Here is a 17,763-nt window from a genome sequence, read left to right on the forward strand (position 1 = left end):
GAGCTGGTTGGTGGAATGTCAAATTATTGAGAGTTTATCCCAACAGTTTTGGGTGTCCCTTTGGACTTGGAGCTGGTGATTCCAAGCTGTGCACTGTGTTCTACTAATGTAAAAGCAGTGATCTACAGTCATAAACTGCAGACCCAATTCTCCTAAGTGAGTTTGCCGGCAGGCCTTGGTTTCATATGGCTGAGACAACTTTATATTGAAGCTTTAAGGGCAGTGTTTTAGCCCAAGGAATACTTTACTGATTTGATGTGTTTTGGATGTACTGGGTTTCCATGCTGCCTTTTTCTTACTGCTCACACAAGAGCAATGTTGTAATAGCAGCTGCACCAAAAACCTGTGGAGAAAGCTAAGATCAAGGGGAGAGAATTACAAAACATAAAGATGAAAGCTGAGCATGTAATAACTCTGTGTGTGCAGACTCCACCAAACCCAAGTACACCTTCCAGAACACCCTCGACTTTATATGCCTAAGTGTTCCACCATGTTAACATGTGTCGTGGGTTTGGGAGAAAGGCCCAGCCTTCTCCCCCCTACAAAGAGAGGGAAAAAAAATTGACCACAGCTAGCCAGCCGGAGGAGCAAAAAGGGAAAATGCTGTATCTACAAGCAGTTTTAGGGGATGCAGGGTATATATGATATACACAATTTACAGTATTTGCAATATATACACAGAAATATACAACAAAGTAATACAGGAACAAAATTCCCCTCCCCCTGTTGGAGGAGGGTTCCCCCCCTGTACCCCCTTCTCTCCTCTTTTTCCCCAGAGAGGGTTAGAAAGGGAGGAAAGGAGCAGCAGTTAATTAAAAGCAGTTATAAATTAGAGCAAAATGTTAGTAGGTTTGCAAGCCTCACGCTTATCAGTCCAAGGTCAGTCTGGCAGAGAGCCTAGAAGCTGGAAAGGAGGAGGGAAAGTGAACTGAGGGAAGTCTCAGTCGTACTCAAACTTAAAGTTGCTTTCTACCAATCTACCAATGAAATTCGTTTAGACCTGTCCTTTGTTTATAAAACATTAAGCCACGGTGTCCCTTTCTTAAAGGCACAGCCTCAAACGGTCACAACGTGGCACTGGGCTCATCTGCGCAGGCTGTGGGTGGGGGCTGAGATAGGGGCAGGATGATTTGCTTGCACCAGAGAAATCCAGCCTCACTCATGCTGAGGATCAGTGGGCAGCTTTCAAATCTTGTGGGAGAGGAGGAAAAAGGGGAATTTCAGGTGGCCTTTGAAACAGCAAGAGGTGAATCTATGGCTGGAGAAAGCGGGAGCAACCACCAAGAGGCCCTGTGGCACGAATGGCATTTGGCCTGGTCTAAAGTAGGAATCTGCTAAAATAATGGATATGATGTTACAAGAGTATGACACTGGAAGTATAGTGGATAGGGAATGAAGAAAATCAAATATCTTGCATATGCAGTAACAAAAGGTGGACACTGGTTTACAGAGTCCCCTGACAAACAGATTCGTGTAGGTATCTCTCTCCACAGCAAAATCAACCTGCAGTGACTGTATTCATTTTCTTTTGCAGGGAAAAGAGGAGCTAGAAGTTGAATTCACAATGGAAAGCAGGTGTGTAAGGTCAAATAGGCAATCTGTAGAGATGTAGGCCAGAGATAGAGTGTTACTGACAGAACATGAATGTATGCTTGCAGCCTCCTAACAGTGTCAGCATCTGAATAACACAGTGGGGAACTTTGGGTGTTTGGGAAATGCTTGTGTAGAGCATTTAATAGAGGAAGGGTGCATCACAGTGCATGATGTGCATCCATCTATACCAGGCATCCAGACACGCAGAGAAGCTGGCACAGATGCTGATGGGAGCATAGAGGTATTCCTGATGGCTGCTGCTCACCTGGCTGCAAGGGGCTTTATTCACAGAAGGAAGTTTTAAGGTTCAAATCACTCTTGCTCCTTATTGTGGCATCCCAAATGCTTTGCTTGGTCATAAGAATGTGAGAAAATGATACCTGGAATTTGGTTTAGTTATGGGAATAGGTTGAAAAGGATTTTTTACTGCGTTTCTATGCTGACTGAATGGTTAATGGAGAGAATGGGCATGCAAATCAGTGCTAGCACTGCTGTTGAGATTTAAGGTAAATAGAAAAGTTTTACAGGGTTTTGTTTGTTTGTTTGTTATGGTACATTGGATGAATTCAGCATCTTTTCAGCACTGATTGCCCACTTCTGAACTGAGCAATATGGGGCAAATAGTGTAATTTAGTGTAAACTGGAATAGAATAGAGTAGAGTAGAATAGAATAGAGTAGAATAGACTAGACTATACTAGACTAGACTAGACTAGACTAGAATAGAATTAACCAAGTTGGAAAAGTCTGAGATCATGGAATCCAACCTATCATCCATCATCTAATCAACTAAACCATAGCACCAAGCAGCCCATCCAGTGTCTTCCTAAACACCTCCAGTGACTTCCTAAACGCCTCCGGCTATGGTGACTCCACCACCTCCCTGGGCAGCCCATTCCAATGGCAAATCACTCTTTCTGGGAAGAATTTCTTCCTAACATCCAGCCTAAACCTCCCCTGGTGAAGCTTGAGACTGTGTCCTCTTGTTCCGGTGCTGGTTGCCTGGGAGAAGAGACCAACCCCCACCTGACTACAACCTCCCTTCAGGTAGTTGTAGAGAGCAAGAGGGTCTCTTCTGAGCCTCCTCTTCTCCAGGCTAAGCAACCCCTGCTCCCTCAGTCTCTCCTCAGAGGGCTTGTGTTCCAAACCCCCCACCAACTTTGTTGCCCTTCTCTGGACACATTCCAGCAACTCAACATCTTTCCTAAACTGAGGGGCCCAGAACTGGACACAGTACTCAAGGTGTGCCCTAACCAGTGCTGAGTACAGGGCAGAAAGTCTTCCTTGCTCCTGCTGGCCACACTGTTCCTGATACAGGCCAGGATACCATTTGCTTTCTTGGCTGCCTGGGCACACAACTGGCTCATATTCAGCCTACTATAGACCAGTATCCCCAGGTCCCTCTCTGACAGGCTGCTGGAAATAGTGTAAAGTGCATCCCTGTTTAAATTTACTTCAGTGGTCAAAATACAATCCTGTCTGATCCAATAAGGAACTCCTCCATTCAGCAGTGAATAGTATAAAGCCCGAACTCAAGCCAGTGAAAGGCAAATTGGACTGAATGTCCAGACAGCATTTCTGATGCTGTTTGCCCATGATGCCTGTCCAAAGATGGACTTTTAAAGGTTAAAATAATGAAATAATGATTAAAGAACAGTTTTGTAAAGCCAGCCAAACAGAAGAGTGCTGCTTTTGAATCTATTGTTTTCTGCTTTGTCTTTCAGCCCGGATCCTCCTGAAAACATTGTTACTAATGGAGTTTTAGTGGTAATTTTTATTTCATAATCCTTTCCCTGTTATATAGTGATGGTTCTTGCAAAGCCAGTGTTAAAGGCACCAGGAAGTTGCTTCATGTGATGGCATGATGGCATGAGGGCATGGGCTGAGAGGCAGGCTAAAGCTGGTCTTGGTGTTGGCTTTCCCACGCAGTCCCCACCAGTGACTCATGCTGAGAGAGGCTGTAGCTGTGAAAGCTTTGAGCTGCCACCAGCACTTGCCTCTGCACAAACCAAGATGGGCCCAGGCAGACTTCCCCTGTGGCTGATCATCCATCAGGCACTTGTGGGGCTGTTTCTCCAGAAGGGAGCAAGCAAATCTCTTTTCTTTCCTCATCTCTACTCAATCTTATATTTCCCATATGGAAGCTACCTCCCTAGACCTGGTAGGGATATTACAGGTTGTCACCTTTTCTCCCTTGAGGGGCAAGGTCCAAGACCCCACAGATGCCTAAGGGGCCAGCTGGGGCAGAGCTCTGCTGATAGCAAGCACCCTTTTCTCTTTTTCTGGTTGTGTTTTGCAGTCCCGTGAAATTTCCTGCTTGGATGTGCAGGTGAATGGTGGGAGACTGAAGAAGGACAGTACAGGTGAGGCCTTCACTGGCGTTCACACTTGAACATTCTGGTTTGAAGTTATTTGAGCTGCAATGCAAAATCTCAGTGGTGCCAATGGCCTGTGGAGGGGGTTGCAGTTGATCAAAGATGTGCTGATTACTAGAATGTGGTGTGAGGAGTATGTGGTCTGGCTTCACCACAAAATACTTTCCTCTATGATAGCATCTTGTAAGACATTGATCATTTTGCAAAGTATTTGGGCAGGGAATTTAATGTTTTTTATTTGAGTCCTAAACTGGAGCTAACTCTTGCTGCTCCTAGGTGCAGAGATAAAGACAATGGGCAGAATGAGGACTGAGTCTCTTCTGTCATTGAATTTCTTAAAGTTTCTTTAGGTATAATGTATAAAACATGTTACTGGGGGGAACGCAAGCCACACAATATGATTCCAAAGGTATTTGTTGCACGTTGTGAACAGTGCTTCTCTACCATGTCAAATTCATGCTTGTGGACCTGTGTATCTCCTATGCAACTTTTGAAACTTCTCACTCTGGCATCTCTGATGTCCCCAGTCCAGCAAACTGCTTAAGCATGTGGTTGATCCAGCTGAGCTCAGTTGTCACAACAAAGAAGTTTGCCAGAGGTAGCTGAAAATGTGTGAGCAGGATAATTCTCCTGAAGGCTCCTGATTATATACCTTTGGGTGTGTGGATTTACAGTGTATATTTCACCCTGAACCAAGGTTGGCTTCATTCTGTATAAAAACCTTTGTTTTCAGTTACTTGAAGAGACATATCTGGGGCTTATTACATGAAGGCTCAAGCTCAGACATTAGTTTTGTAAGGAATATTACAGGTTGAAATAAAGGAGAACATGATAGAGGGACAGAGATTTTACTGGTTCTGAAGTGTCTTCTGCTAAAAAGCTAAACAAGTTTCTCCCAGAAGTCTGAAAATCTCAAGTTACCTTATATACCAGAATAATATTTTTGTACCACAAACTATCTTATTACTGTGGTACTTGGAAAACTTCAGACTTTCAAGAGAGAGTGCATTTTTTACCCCCAAACTGTTACCAGCTGCGAATCACACAGTGAACAGAGCAGTAGTCTCAGCAATCACAGCTCTGTGGTACCATAGGAGCAGTTGCTGTATGACATATTCTGCACATGAGCTCTCAAGTTGAAAGTCGAAGGCTCAGACAAGTGAGTCTATTTATTGATCCTGCAATTTGGGTATAAAAAAGTAATTGCTCAAGAAAACTGTGTATTTTATTGCTGTACAAACAAGTTATCCACTTTTTTGGGGAAGAACTTAAGTTTGAAACTCCTTTGCTTCAGAGAGAAAGTTTGCACTAACTGTGGACGGGTCGTATGAAGGAACCAGGACCCACACACTGAGCTCCTGCCTTTGCCCAACCTCCCCAGCTAGGTTCCACTACATCAAGTACAACCAGTCAGCGCTCACTGTGTCTCTGCCACGGCGGAGGCGGCTCAGCAGGGTATGTCATCACTGCTAACGTAGAGCTGCCTCTCTGTATTGCATTTCTTGGGGACCCCGACTCCTGAGCATGTGTGCAGGTCACAGAATCACAGAAGCAACTTGATTGGAAGAGACCTCCAAAATCATCAAATCCAACTGATCACCCAACCCTAACTAATCAACTAGACCATGTCACTAAGTGCCTTATCCAGTCCTTTCTTAAACATCCTCAGGGATGTTGATGCCACCAGCTCCTCAGCCAGCCCATTCCAATGTCCTATCTCTCTTTCTGTGAAGAACTTATTTCTAAGATTAGCCTACTCTTTCCCCTGTGAAGCTTGAGACTGTGTCCTCTCGTTCTGTCACTGATTGCCTGGGAGAAGAGACCAACCCCCACCTGTCTACAACCTCCCTTCAGGTAGTTGTAGACAGCAGTAAGGTCTCCCCTGAGCTTCCTTTTCTGCAGGCTAAACAACCCTTAGCTCCCTCAGCCTCTCCTCCTATGGCTTGTGTTCCAAAATCCTCACCAGCTTTGTTGCCATTCTCTGGACATGTTCCAACAAGTCAGCATCTTTCCTAATCTGAGGGGCCCAGAACTGGACACAGTACTCGAGGTGTGGTCTAACCAGTGCTGAGTACAGGGCAGAATAACCTCCCTGCTCCTGCTGGCCACACAGTTCCTGATGCAGACCAGGATACCATTGGCCTTCTTGGCCACCTGGGCACACTACTGGCTCATGTTCAACCTGCTGTCAACCAGCACCCCCAGGTCCTTCTCTGCCTGGCCGCTCTCCAGCCACTATGTCCCCAGCCTGTAGTACTGCATGGGGTTGTTGTGGCCAATGTGTAGAACCCAGCACTTAGACTTGTTAAATCTTATGCTGTTGGACTCTGCCCATCTGTCCAACCTGTCAAGGTCCCTCTACAGATCCCTCCTACCCTCTGACAGATCTAACAGGACTGTGTATGCAGGGAACTGGGTGGTGGACATATGTAAGTGAGGCAGAGGAGACTGCTTTTACCTCATTCCTTATCCCCCCTTTTCTATAATAGCTAACGTATGTGGGTTTTTCACTCTCTTTTCCAGTCAATATCAAGTCAAAATGAAAGGGATATGAATGAGTCTGTGACTCTAGCTCTGAACTCCCTTCCTATACAGGAGAAGATAACGATAGCAGAGGTGAGAACAAATCTTTCTTAACAAAAACCAGCCAAACACACACACAGTTTGGTGGGTGATGAGTCTTACAGTTCAGTGACTCAGTTTCCATCAGACATGTGAGCTGCACCATAAGGTGTGAATGACAATCACTCTGCACCTATGCAATATATATTTTGTTCCTCTTGTCCTGCACATAGTTCCAGGTATGCCATTCAACCCTGTTCTGAGTTCAAACTAATTTCCTCAGGACATATCTAACATGTTCATCAACATGGTATGTGAGCTAAGAGTAGTGGATATGACAACCAAGACATTCACAAAGGGCAAACCTGAAGCAAAAGATAAACCAGAAAACATCCCTATGCCTGTTGTTCAGATGCCCAGCTTTCAGTGATATTCCCAGAAAACAAAGGTTAAACTAAGTGTTCAGCTATGAAAATATGAAGGACCCTAAGCTGCCCAGCTGGTTTGTGTGAATGGCCTACCTCTAGTGCACACAGATTGGAGTTCATTCTCTCTCTCACAACCCAGACTGCCTGCCAAGACAATGAAACAGCCTGTAGATGGAGTGGGAGAGGGAGGCACAGGATGAATGACCTGAGCATGCTTACACTGTTTGTATTGTGGTTTTCAGGACAGGACAATTGACTTGTATGCAACAACAAATGAATGGTAAGTGAGTCTCCAGCAAGATCTGATCCTGTAAGTGGGAGATATTTGCACCTACACAAAGCTTATTTGAAATCAGGAGGCATCCATGCAGCCTCAGTTGTAAGGACAGGTGTGCTCATCTTCAGGCTGCAGGGTTTTGTTTACCAGGTTCTCCTTTTTCAGTGATGTAGAATTAAATCATGGGCACTTTTCCCTCCAAGTTTCCAAGCTATTAGTGCATCTCAGTAAGCAGATTTTGATTGGTGAGATCTATTATGCCCACAGATGGAGAGAGCACCTCCACAGAGAAATCATGTTTCTGTATTGTACAAATGAATAATAGAATCATAGAATCAGCCAGGTTGGAAAAGACCTCAGAGGTCATCAAGTCCAACCTATTACCTAATACCTAAGACCTCATGACAGCTAAACCATGGCTTCAAGTGCCACATCCAATCCTTTTTTGAACACCTCCAGGGATGGTGAAATAGCACCAAAGCCCAGTAGCTGTTTTCCTAATCAACTGCAGTGCCTGTTGGCAGCAGTTATCTCATTACAAGTACATACAGCAGGCACTACTGCAGCTTGGAAAGTTAATTATATGGGCAAATAAACCCAGCAGTATATTGTAGGAACTTTGTTACCATACCAGGACAGTATGTCAGGTTCTGCTCTGCCTTCCCATTTGCATTCTTGTTAGCAGCTGCAAGAGGACACAGTCTCAAGCTGCGCCAGGGGAAGTTTAGGCTGGAGGTGAGGAGAAAGTTCTTCACAGAGAGAGTTGTTAGCCATTGGAATGTGTTGCCCAGGGAGGTGGTGGAGTTACCATCCCTATAGGTGTTCAAGAGGGGATTGGACATGACACTTGGTGCCATGGTTTAGTAGTCATGAGGTGTTGGGTGACAGGTTGGACTTGATGATCTTTGAGGTCCCTTTCAACCTTATTGATTCTACGATTCTATGAATTTGCAGAGGTCTGTCTGTGGTGATGCTCTTTCTCATTTATTATGTTGTATTGTCCACAAACAGGTCTGTAAACACAAACAAACATAACCAGAGTTGACCATGCCAAGTAATAATATAATAACATTTGTGCCCTGGTTGCAGGACTCAGGGTCTGTGTTTCAGGCCAAGAAACCTAGATGCCCGCCTAGGGTTTGACCTGTGTGCTGATGAAAAGAATTTCCTGCAAAACCGGAGAAAGGTGGTTGCTGCTGCCCTCAAGGAAGTTCTTCATCTGGAGGAAGACCTGCAAGAGCATGAGGTAACCAGGACAGGTATTGCTAGGTGATTGTCTCCATCCAGAGAGGGAAAGAGAGACAGTTCTTTTGAATATTCCCATGTTATGAAATTAGAGTCACAAACTAGGCCAAAATATCAACAGCGAGGCTATTTATCAACAGAATGGAGTGAATGGATCAGAAGGAGAGAGAGAGAAAATAGAGAGAGAGAGAAGAGTGGGAGAGAAGAGGAAAGAAATTATATTACCACACCCCTCACGTCCCAAGACAGTTTGGGTCTGTGGAGGAAGGCTGCTGCTGCTTTGGTGAGGAGGAGATGTTGGGTCTGTGGAGGAAGACTGCTGCAGCTTTAGCGTGGAGAGGTCATCCTTGTTGGTTGCACTGTCCTCCAGCGGAGGAGAGGAGGGAGAGATCCCAAAGTCCAAGTCCAAGCCCTTCTCTGAGCAGCCTCTTCAGCTCCATGAGTTGCAGCAGGTGGAACTTAGGACATGGAAAGAGGGTTCCTCCTGGTCTGTTTCTTCCAGGCTACATGGTGACGTCTCTGTCCTTTTCTCTCCTGGTATTCATTTGTTTTTCTTCAGAGCAACATTGCCCTGGTCTTCTCCTTCCCCTGTGTTTTCCTTCTCCTGAGCCAGTAGTTGCTCAGATCTTTTATACAGTTTTTTAGGTATGTGTCCAGGTGGTGAATTCATTGTCCTTTGAGTATCGATAGCAGTGGCTTCTGCCCATTATTTCCAGGGCAGCTGCAGTCTGGTGAGCACTCTTTATCTATGCACCTCCCAGAGAGTCGTTATCCAGCGGTATCTGACCAAAACACATCAGCTATTGTTTGGGCAAGCAGTAAAGGTGATTTTATCTTTGTTGAGTCACATCAAGAGAGACAAGACTTAGTCTCTCACAGTGATTTTTCTCATTTGTTTCCCTTGTGCCTGGAGATGAGAAGTGATTTCTCACTACTATCCAGATGGGGAGGGAGGACCTCTGTCCAGGGTGATCTCAGCTGGAGAGCTCAACAGTCTGTCCAGATGTTTACAAAGGCCTGTAGTGAGGCATAATGGCCTCAAACTAGAGAAGAATAGATTTAGATTGGATGTTAGGAACAAGTTCTTCACCATGAGGGTAGTGGAACACTGGAACAGGTTGCCCAGGGAGGTAGTTGAGGCTCTATCCTTGGAGATATTCAAGGTGAAGCTCGACAGGGCTCTGGGCAACCTGATCTAGTAGAGGATGCCCCTGAGTACTGCAGAAGGGGTTGGACTAGATGACCTTTGGAGGACCCTTCCAACCCAGACCATTCTATGAATTTATGAGCACAATCTCCATTTCCATTTGGCTTTCAAGTGAATCATTTGAGGGACCTTCAAAACAATGAGTTTGGGCCATGATTCTTAAAAATCCTTTCTGAATTGCAAAGATTTTGTAGCATACCCTGCAGGGATGCACAGGAACATACATCAATCACAACTTACAGAGCAATGTTGCTTTATCTCTAAGTGTTACATTTTACTAGAGTCTGGATATTATTTTTGTATGTCTGCCACCTTTTGACATGGCTGTGCCTTAATGTCACTTTTCACTTCTGCTTTTGTGTTGAACAGGTGCCCATAGTGGCTGTGACCACAGCAGGATGTGGGATAAGAGCACTCACTGCCATGTATGGCAGCATTTTGGGACTTCAAAAGCTGCGTGTTCTGGACTGTGTCTCATATATCAGTGGCTCATCTGGCACAACATGGTGAGGAGTTACTTTGATAGTGTTCTTTGGATCTTGTGTTAAGCAAAGCCCATGCTTTGCAAGGTTTTGTATCTCTACAAGGGCAAAAGGGGTCTGTTTTGCTTACATTTTAAGTGTATGAATGCCAGGGTCTCCTGTGAAAGGCCTCTTGTGCATCATATTTTTGGTATCACCAAAGAAGCTTAGGCCTAACCAAAAGAAGAGACTTACTGGAAATGCAGAAATCATAAATCTTATGCAAAAGAACATTTTTCTGGTTGTTTACCATTGGACAGAAACAGCACAGACAGATGAGGTAGCTGCTTGTGTGGGATCCCAGATTAAGGGATTTTTGACTGGTTGTCTTTAGACTTGCATTTCTGATCAACGTAAGCTCAAGGAGAAGAATAACCAAAAGATAAAACAGTAAGTGCCCATAGCTCTGCGAAGTGTATCCTCTGAGTTTCAGAAGCATCACTTCTTTCTACTTTCCATCATGTTTCTTGCTTGCAGGACAATGACAAAACTGTATGAAGATGCTGACTGGTCACGTAAAGATCTTGGTGAAATAATTATTGAAGCTCGGAAGCAAGCAACCAAGTGCAAGATGGGGGCTTTTTGCTTGAGAAGTCTGAGGAACTATTACAGAGAGCTGAGTCAGCGGACCCAAGCAGGACATAAAACATCTTTTATTGATCTGTGGGGACTCATGATTGAATCCATGTTAAATGATGGGGTAAAGTCCATACATCTTTCTTTTCATAAAGTTGATGACTTGATCTTTATGACCATTACGAGAAATTAAAAGGCCTGGGAAGAGACACTTGGATGATAAAACTGTATTTGCTATGTAGGCAGAACACCACTTATTGAGTATCTTGGAGATGTAGCAGATGTCTACATTGAAGCCTAAATTGGGACTTCTCAGGATCTCAGGTAGTGATAGGACTAGGGGGAATGGAATGATTCTGGAGGTGGGGAGATTCAGGCTGGATGTGAGGAGAAAGTTCTTCCCCATGAGAGTGGTGAAGCCCTGGAATGGGTTGTCCAGAGAGGTGGTTGAGGCCCCGCCCCTGGAGGTGTTTAAGACCAGGCTGGATGAGGCTCTGGCCAGCCTGATCTAAAGTGGGGTGTCCCTGCCCATGGCAGGGGGGTTGGAACTAGATGATCCTTGTGGTCCCTTCCAACCCTGACTGATACTATGATCCTATGATACTATGAAATGCTCAGATTAGCTCTGATACTAGCATGATAATTAACATTGTAGCTGCCCCATAATTTTTGGAGGTTCTTAAGTGTTTTTTTATGGTCCCATGCTTTTACATCTCCACAGCTGCAGTCACAGCTTGAATGTACTGCAGGTGTACAGCATATGAGGTTACTGCACATTGAGATTTAGTGCTGAGGAAGTATATAGATCCAGATGTCCTGAGACAGCTACAGGAACTGTGATTTCCATGAGTACCTTTCAGCCCCTTTGCATCTGATCTCTCAGGTCCTCCCATTCTTAATTTTGTTGTAATGACACAGGCAAAACTTTCCGCATAAACCATAAGGCTGATGACAGCTGCAGAAAAAGCTATTTTATTTTAAAAATCTTGTAAACTTGGTTCATATTTTATCTAGGTGAAACAGATGCAATGAAATACTGTCATTTCTGGCCTCAGTGCAGCATAGTAAAATTTGCCAGCATTTAATTTGGCTGAAATTATATCCCATATTCAGACTCCATAAACTGATATTTTTAAAGGAACTGATTATCAACTAAGTGTTTGTTTGTTTTTTCCCTAACCCAGAAATCCCACCACAGACTTTCTGATCAACGGCACGCAGTGAGTCAGGGTCAGAACCCACTGCCCATCTACCTTGCCCTTAATGTAAAGGACAAAGTTGCCACTAAAGATTTTAGAGGTAATGTTTCAGTTCTGGGAAAGACTTTGATTTTATCTGGGGGAGAGGGGGTGGGAGGAGAGAAGATTACATGGGGCAGGATGGGATGGACATACAGAGAGAGGGGAACTGTAAATAATAATGAACTGGTTTAAATTCTCACTTCAAGCCAGGAGAAGTCTTGTTCAGAGATGTAAAGTGTAACTGGGCTGCCACAGGATAGACAAGAACAATTCAGCACTCTGTAACATCTCCTGGCATCTAAGAGTAATATTCAGACATTAAGTTCAGACTAATAACACAGCATAGATCTGTGACGCTGTGTCAGAAATGCTATGAATTCTTGAAGTGATTCATGAAAGCTGTGAGTTCGCTTAATGTCTGTTTGTTATGGTTGGCTGAAGGCAATATAAGCAATGAAGTCAATTCATGTTCTAGCCCACCTTTCATGAGAAAACTTCTCCTTTGCTAGTTAAAAAGAAAAAAATACATTTCCCCTTAGCCTTGGTGTTGCTCTTTCAAAAACCTGTAGTCAGTGTGATAGCAAGTACAGTGGTGGCTGTCAGCAGGGTTTGCTCAGGGCATGTGCTTAGCGAGCTTGCTTGTGAAGGCAGACACCTGACAGGTTTATTCCACATCTGGCAGCCTTTTTGTAGAAGCAGAGCTAACTTTGTTGGTGTGTGTGTGTTGGCAGAGTGGGTGGAGTTCACACCTTACGAGGTGGGCTTCCTCAAGTACGGCGCCTTCATTCGAGCCGAGGATTTTGGCAGTGAGTTCTTCATGGGTCGCCTGATGAAGAAGCTTCCTGAGTCCCGGATCTGCTTCATGCAAGGTGACACACAAGCCTGGGGGGGTGACAAGATTTTAATACAAATGCTAGTGATTCTGGAAATTAGTTCCCAGAAACCTGTTCTGTGTGTGACTGTAGAGGTGCTGTGTCAGTCACCTGGAATTCTTCATGGCTCCTGAGACTCACTCAACTGCCCTTGCTCACAAAGGTGGTTTTATCATCTGGACTGAGATAAAATGAAACTAAACCAACAACTGAGTTGTTACCTACCTTCATGCCTGCTTTTGGAGAACTGCAATTTCCCAGAGTTTTCAAAATATTTTGGAAGCTGGAAATCTATGAGGCTTTGTTGCAGTTGAAGGAGAAATTAGCAGGGCAAGAAAGGGGGGAGTCAGGGAAGGAGCTGGCTTAAAAATATTTCTTTATCAAAAGAAAAGGAAAATAGCAAAAATGTAAAATTTCTAGAAAAGAAAAAAGAAGTTCTAGGTAAAGCACGACAGAAGGGAAAAGACCTTGACATTTCTTCAGAAATATTTTCCTTCGGAGTCAGATCTACCACTGAAAGATTTGTCTGGACTTAAGCAAAACTGGATTGATATGTGAAAAAGTTAAAGGAGAGCTCTGGAAATATCAGAAGAGTGTTTTTCAAAGAACTTCTTATGTTTACCCCAGCACTACTTATTATACCTCTCCCCACTTCCTAGGAATGTGGAGTAGCATCTTCTCCAAAAACCTCTTGGATGCCTGGCATGCAGCTGACAATTCAGAGGACTTCTGGCACAGGTGGACCCAAGACAAAGTCACTGAAATAGGTAAATCTCCTTTTGACTGGCTTCCCTCCTCCAGACCTCACAGCTAGGGTTACTGCACTTGCATTTCTCATTTTCTGAGTTTTTCTGTCATCCTGGTGCTCCCAGCCTTGGGGTTTGGGAGGCAACAGAAGAACCAAATTACGTGATTTTTTACTTATTAGCCAGTGTTTTGCTTAAATATTGAGATTGCTATTATCAGGAAAGGCATCATCAGACAGACTTTAACATAAAGGAGATAGGGATGGATACATAAGGTGGTCCAGAAATCCACCTTATGTTTTGAAAGGCTTGGAAAGAAGAACTGCTGTCAAAACCTTCTGTCAACTATTTGCTAGCCAGAGAGAAGCCTGAGTGTTTCCCTTCTAATATCTGTTTGCCCTGCACAGCACACCCCTTACTCAAAGTCTGACTGAACTGAAATATTTAACAGAGGTTGAGGGAAGTCAGAGTAGTGCAGCTGTGTTACATGAGCTGACAAGGACAGCTCTGTACTGAAAGTCTATTCCTTGAAAATACTCACAGAATCACAGAATGACAGGGGTTGGAAAAGACTTCTGGAGTGATTCATCAAGTCCAACACTCCTGCTAAAGCAGGTTCACCTAGAGCAGGTTGCACGTGATCGTGTCTGGGTAGATTTTGAACACCTCCACAGAAGATGTCTAAAATATAAAAATAAAATTATTTTCTCTGTTTTTATGTTTAGTTGTAAAAGTGAAATACTTTAATGTGTACTAAAATAGAGATGTTTCATGAGGAAAATTGTTCCTTTAGTCAGATGTTTTCAAGCAGGGTTTAGAAAACAAAAGTTCGTACTCTACTCTGCCCTGGTAAGGCCACACCTGGAATACTGCATCCAGTTTTGGGTTCCCCAGTTCAAGAGAGATAGGGATCTACTTGAAAGAGTCTACCAGGCAGGCTACCAGGATGATTAAGGCACTGGAGCATTGCCCTATGAGCAGAGGCTGAGAGACTCTGGCTTTTTAGTCTGGAGAAGAAAAGACTGAGAGGGGACTTAATAAATGTGTATAAATATCTGAGGGCTGGGGGTCAAGAGGGAGGGGACAGGCTCTGCTCAGTTGTACCCTGTGATAGGACAAGGGGTAATGGATCTAAACTGCAGCACAAGAGGTTCCACCTCAATGTGAGGAGGAACTTTTTCACTGAGGGTCACAGAGACCTGGAACAGGCTGCCCAGAGAGGTTGTGGAGTCTCCTTCTCTGAAGACTTTCAAGACCCATCTGGATGTGTTCCTGTGTGACCTGTGCTAGACTCTATGGTCCTGCTCTGGCAGTGGGGTTGGACTCAATGACTTTCAGAGGTCCCTTCCAACCCCTAACATCCTGTGATTTTTGTCAAGAAATTAACTGCAACTCTCAGCAGACCGTAAGGAAAATAACACAATGCTCAGAGCTGTGAACACGGCCGTTATTGGTACAGAAGAGTCTGTGACCCCTTCTCCTCTTTGCACCTAGCCTCCTCTTAACTGTGATTACAATTCAATTGCTTGTTGTTTATGCTGTGTATCTCTAGAGGAACAACCAGACTTGCCGGAGAAGCCCTATGAGATGGCTACATGCATGTTCACACCTACGAGCGGCCTCTCCACTGCTCTCAGGGATATCCTGACTGACCGCCCAGCTGTCTCCAAGTACCACAACTTCCTCAGGGGTTTCCAGATGCACAATGAGTACATCCAGCAGGAGCATTTCACAAAATGGAAAGGTGAGGACAGCACTCCTGCCTCTGTGGTCATTGGCACAGCAGCTGGGAATTAGTGAAGGATGTTTGTATGTCCTGAAGAGAATTTAGTGGTGTTTGTGGCTAGTTGTTAGTGCTCGCTGACAGGTAAGGATGGAGAATGAAGTACCTCCTCACATAGTTCTTCACAGAGTGATTTGCCATTGGAATGGGCTGCCCAGGGAGGTGGTGGAGTCACCATCACTGGAGGTGTTTAGGAAGAGACTGGACGGGGCGTTTGGTGCCACGGTTTAGTTGATTAGATGGTGTTGGATGATAGGTTGGACTTGGTGATCTCAAAGGTCTTTTCCAACCTGGTTAATTCTATTCTATTTATCACTTCCAGTAACACAAAAGTCCAGGTTTTGGTTTGCTCCATTCCATCACTGGGTTGAAAATCACTGGGCTGGGGCTTTGCATATTTGGAACAACTGCCTAGGATTTGGTGCAGTTTGTGGGTTTGGAAACACCAACAAAACATGAAGGGAGCTTTAAGATCACTGCATGCAATCCTAAAGTAAAGGGGAAACCCTGGATGGGAGAGACACTCACCTTCCTTCTGCTTTCTGTCTTGACAGATTGCTTTCTGCCTTTTCTAAACAGCTCTGAATCTCTTACTCTTTTAGACACTTTGCTAGACAACTCTCCTAATGACCTGAGAAACAACTCAGAGCACCTGGAGCTGGTGGATGCAGCTTTCTTCTTTGAAACCAGCTGCCCACCCCTTATGAGACCAGAGCGGAAAGTGGACGTCATCATACACTTAAATTACACTGGTGGATCACAAACCTTGGTGAGAAGTCTCAAAATTATCTTTGTTTACTGATGGCTTTTCCTTTACTTCCTGCAACTTTCAGACAGGTGTCTGTAAAACACAGAACTTGGTGGACTTTAGTAGCATGATGTTTCCAAACCTTAGAAGAGGAATGAGGATTCCTAGAGAGGAAAATACCTCTCTAAGTGCTTCAGCAGTGGAATGCAGTAACACAGAGAGGTTATGAAGGTTGAGCTGCAACTTTTGTTACAATGATATATAGCATTTAATAGCACAAATATAGCCAGGAAAACTTTGTGGTTAAGATGCTAAATTTAATCTGTATTTTTCATTAAACATATAAGATTATATCTTTATATTTTAATATGTGATATAACCTACTAAGGGAATCACAGAAGCACAGAATGTTAGAGGTTAGAAGGGACCTCCAGAGATCATCGAGCCCAACCTCCCTGCCAAAAGCAGGATCACCTAGGGTAGTCCACACAGGTAGTGCAGCAGCGCTATAACTCTCTTTTGCGCAACTTGGGATGAATTACTGGGCTTGGGCAGCATCCTGACCTTGGATATCTTTTCCATTCCTTATGCTGTGCTGTTGGGCCTTGACCAGCCCCTGAAGCAGACTTGCAGATACTTCTCGGAGCAGGGAATTCCATTTCCTGAGATTGGGCTGAAGGATGATGAGAAGAACATGAAAGAGTGCTACATGTTTGATGGTGCAGACACCCCAGGAGCTCCTTTGCTGCTTTATTTTCCATTAGTCAATGACACCTTCCAAAGATATGTAGCACCTGGTAAGTGAATAGCACCCAGCTAATTTTATCGATGCAATGAACTTTCTCAGTCTCGGGGTGTTTGCTTTTGTTTTTTTCTCACCCCAAAACAAAAGTCCTTTGTAAGTTTTCTTGTTCCTCTAAGTGAATACATTGCAAAATGGGATGACACAAACTGTTTGCAAAATCAAGTGCAATCTTGTGCATAATTATAGGCTGAGTCTTGGTGCAATTTAGTGAAAGAAGAAATATGTTCCTCAGGTAGAGGAATGGGAACTGATTTCTTCTTGTGATCTCCAAAAGTTTACTTTAGCATATAGAACAAAGCATATTTTTCAGATTATACATTTTTATGACAGTCAGATCTAGGGGAGAATTGCCTGTGCAGTATAGAATGGTTCTATGGAGAGCCACTGTGCTTTCTATCTGGACTGTTTAATGGTGTTGGTGTACATTCTGAAAAATCAAAGCAATAGTACATAAACTAATACAATCACTGTGTCCTTTTGGACTAGTAATTGAGAAGTAGACTTTAGTTTTATGATGATTTCCAAGGCTAATAATATTCTGCTTCCTCCTGTCCTATATATCTCTTTATTCCTTTCACCTTTGCTATGTATTCTACTCAAGAATCCACAGGAAAATACTTGAGCACCTGTGACCACATGAAATGGTGTGCCATGAGCTGGCCAGCAGAAGGTGCTGGTTGCAATGCAATAATGTTCAGTCACACAATTTCTTTTTTTTTTTTTTTTTACTGCAATAGACTTAGTTCTGATGTGTGAGTTTTGGAGATTGTAGCACTGCACTTATCT

The 17,763-nt window shown here is 43.9% G+C and overlaps 1 protein-coding gene across 1 annotated transcript in view; it reads left to right on the forward strand.

The window, feature by feature from the left end:
- Nucleotides 1-17,763, forward strand: part of LOC137452736 (cytosolic phospholipase A2 epsilon-like) — a 31,648-nt gene that overhangs the window by 12,908 nt on the left and 977 nt on the right. Inside the window, exons 5-19 of the mRNA XM_068161383.1 lie at nucleotides 1,535-1,575; nucleotides 3,316-3,358; nucleotides 3,891-3,954; nucleotides 5,261-5,421; nucleotides 6,490-6,582; nucleotides 7,199-7,236; nucleotides 8,323-8,479; nucleotides 10,055-10,191; nucleotides 10,684-10,906; nucleotides 11,967-12,081; nucleotides 12,755-12,892; nucleotides 13,555-13,662; nucleotides 15,194-15,385; nucleotides 16,027-16,193; nucleotides 16,786-16,969. Of these exons, the coding sequence (XP_068017484.1) occupies nucleotides 1,535-1,575; nucleotides 3,316-3,358; nucleotides 3,891-3,954; nucleotides 5,261-5,421; nucleotides 6,490-6,582; nucleotides 7,199-7,236; nucleotides 8,323-8,479; nucleotides 10,055-10,191; nucleotides 10,684-10,906; nucleotides 11,967-12,081; nucleotides 12,755-12,892; nucleotides 13,555-13,662; nucleotides 15,194-15,385; nucleotides 16,027-16,193; nucleotides 16,786-16,969 (1,861 nt within the window). The remainder of the gene's footprint in view (nucleotides 1-1,534; nucleotides 1,576-3,315; nucleotides 3,359-3,890; nucleotides 3,955-5,260; nucleotides 5,422-6,489; nucleotides 6,583-7,198; nucleotides 7,237-8,322; nucleotides 8,480-10,054; nucleotides 10,192-10,683; nucleotides 10,907-11,966; nucleotides 12,082-12,754; nucleotides 12,893-13,554; nucleotides 13,663-15,193; nucleotides 15,386-16,026; nucleotides 16,194-16,785; nucleotides 16,970-17,763) is intronic.

The sequence above is a fragment of the Melanerpes formicivorus genome, unplaced genomic scaffold (assembly GCF_026170545.1).
Source record: "Melanerpes formicivorus ecotype bairdi unplaced genomic scaffold, bMelFor1.0.p_v2 SCAF_58, whole genome shotgun sequence".
Lineage (NCBI taxonomy): Eukaryota > Metazoa > Chordata > Aves > Piciformes > Picidae > Melanerpes > Melanerpes formicivorus.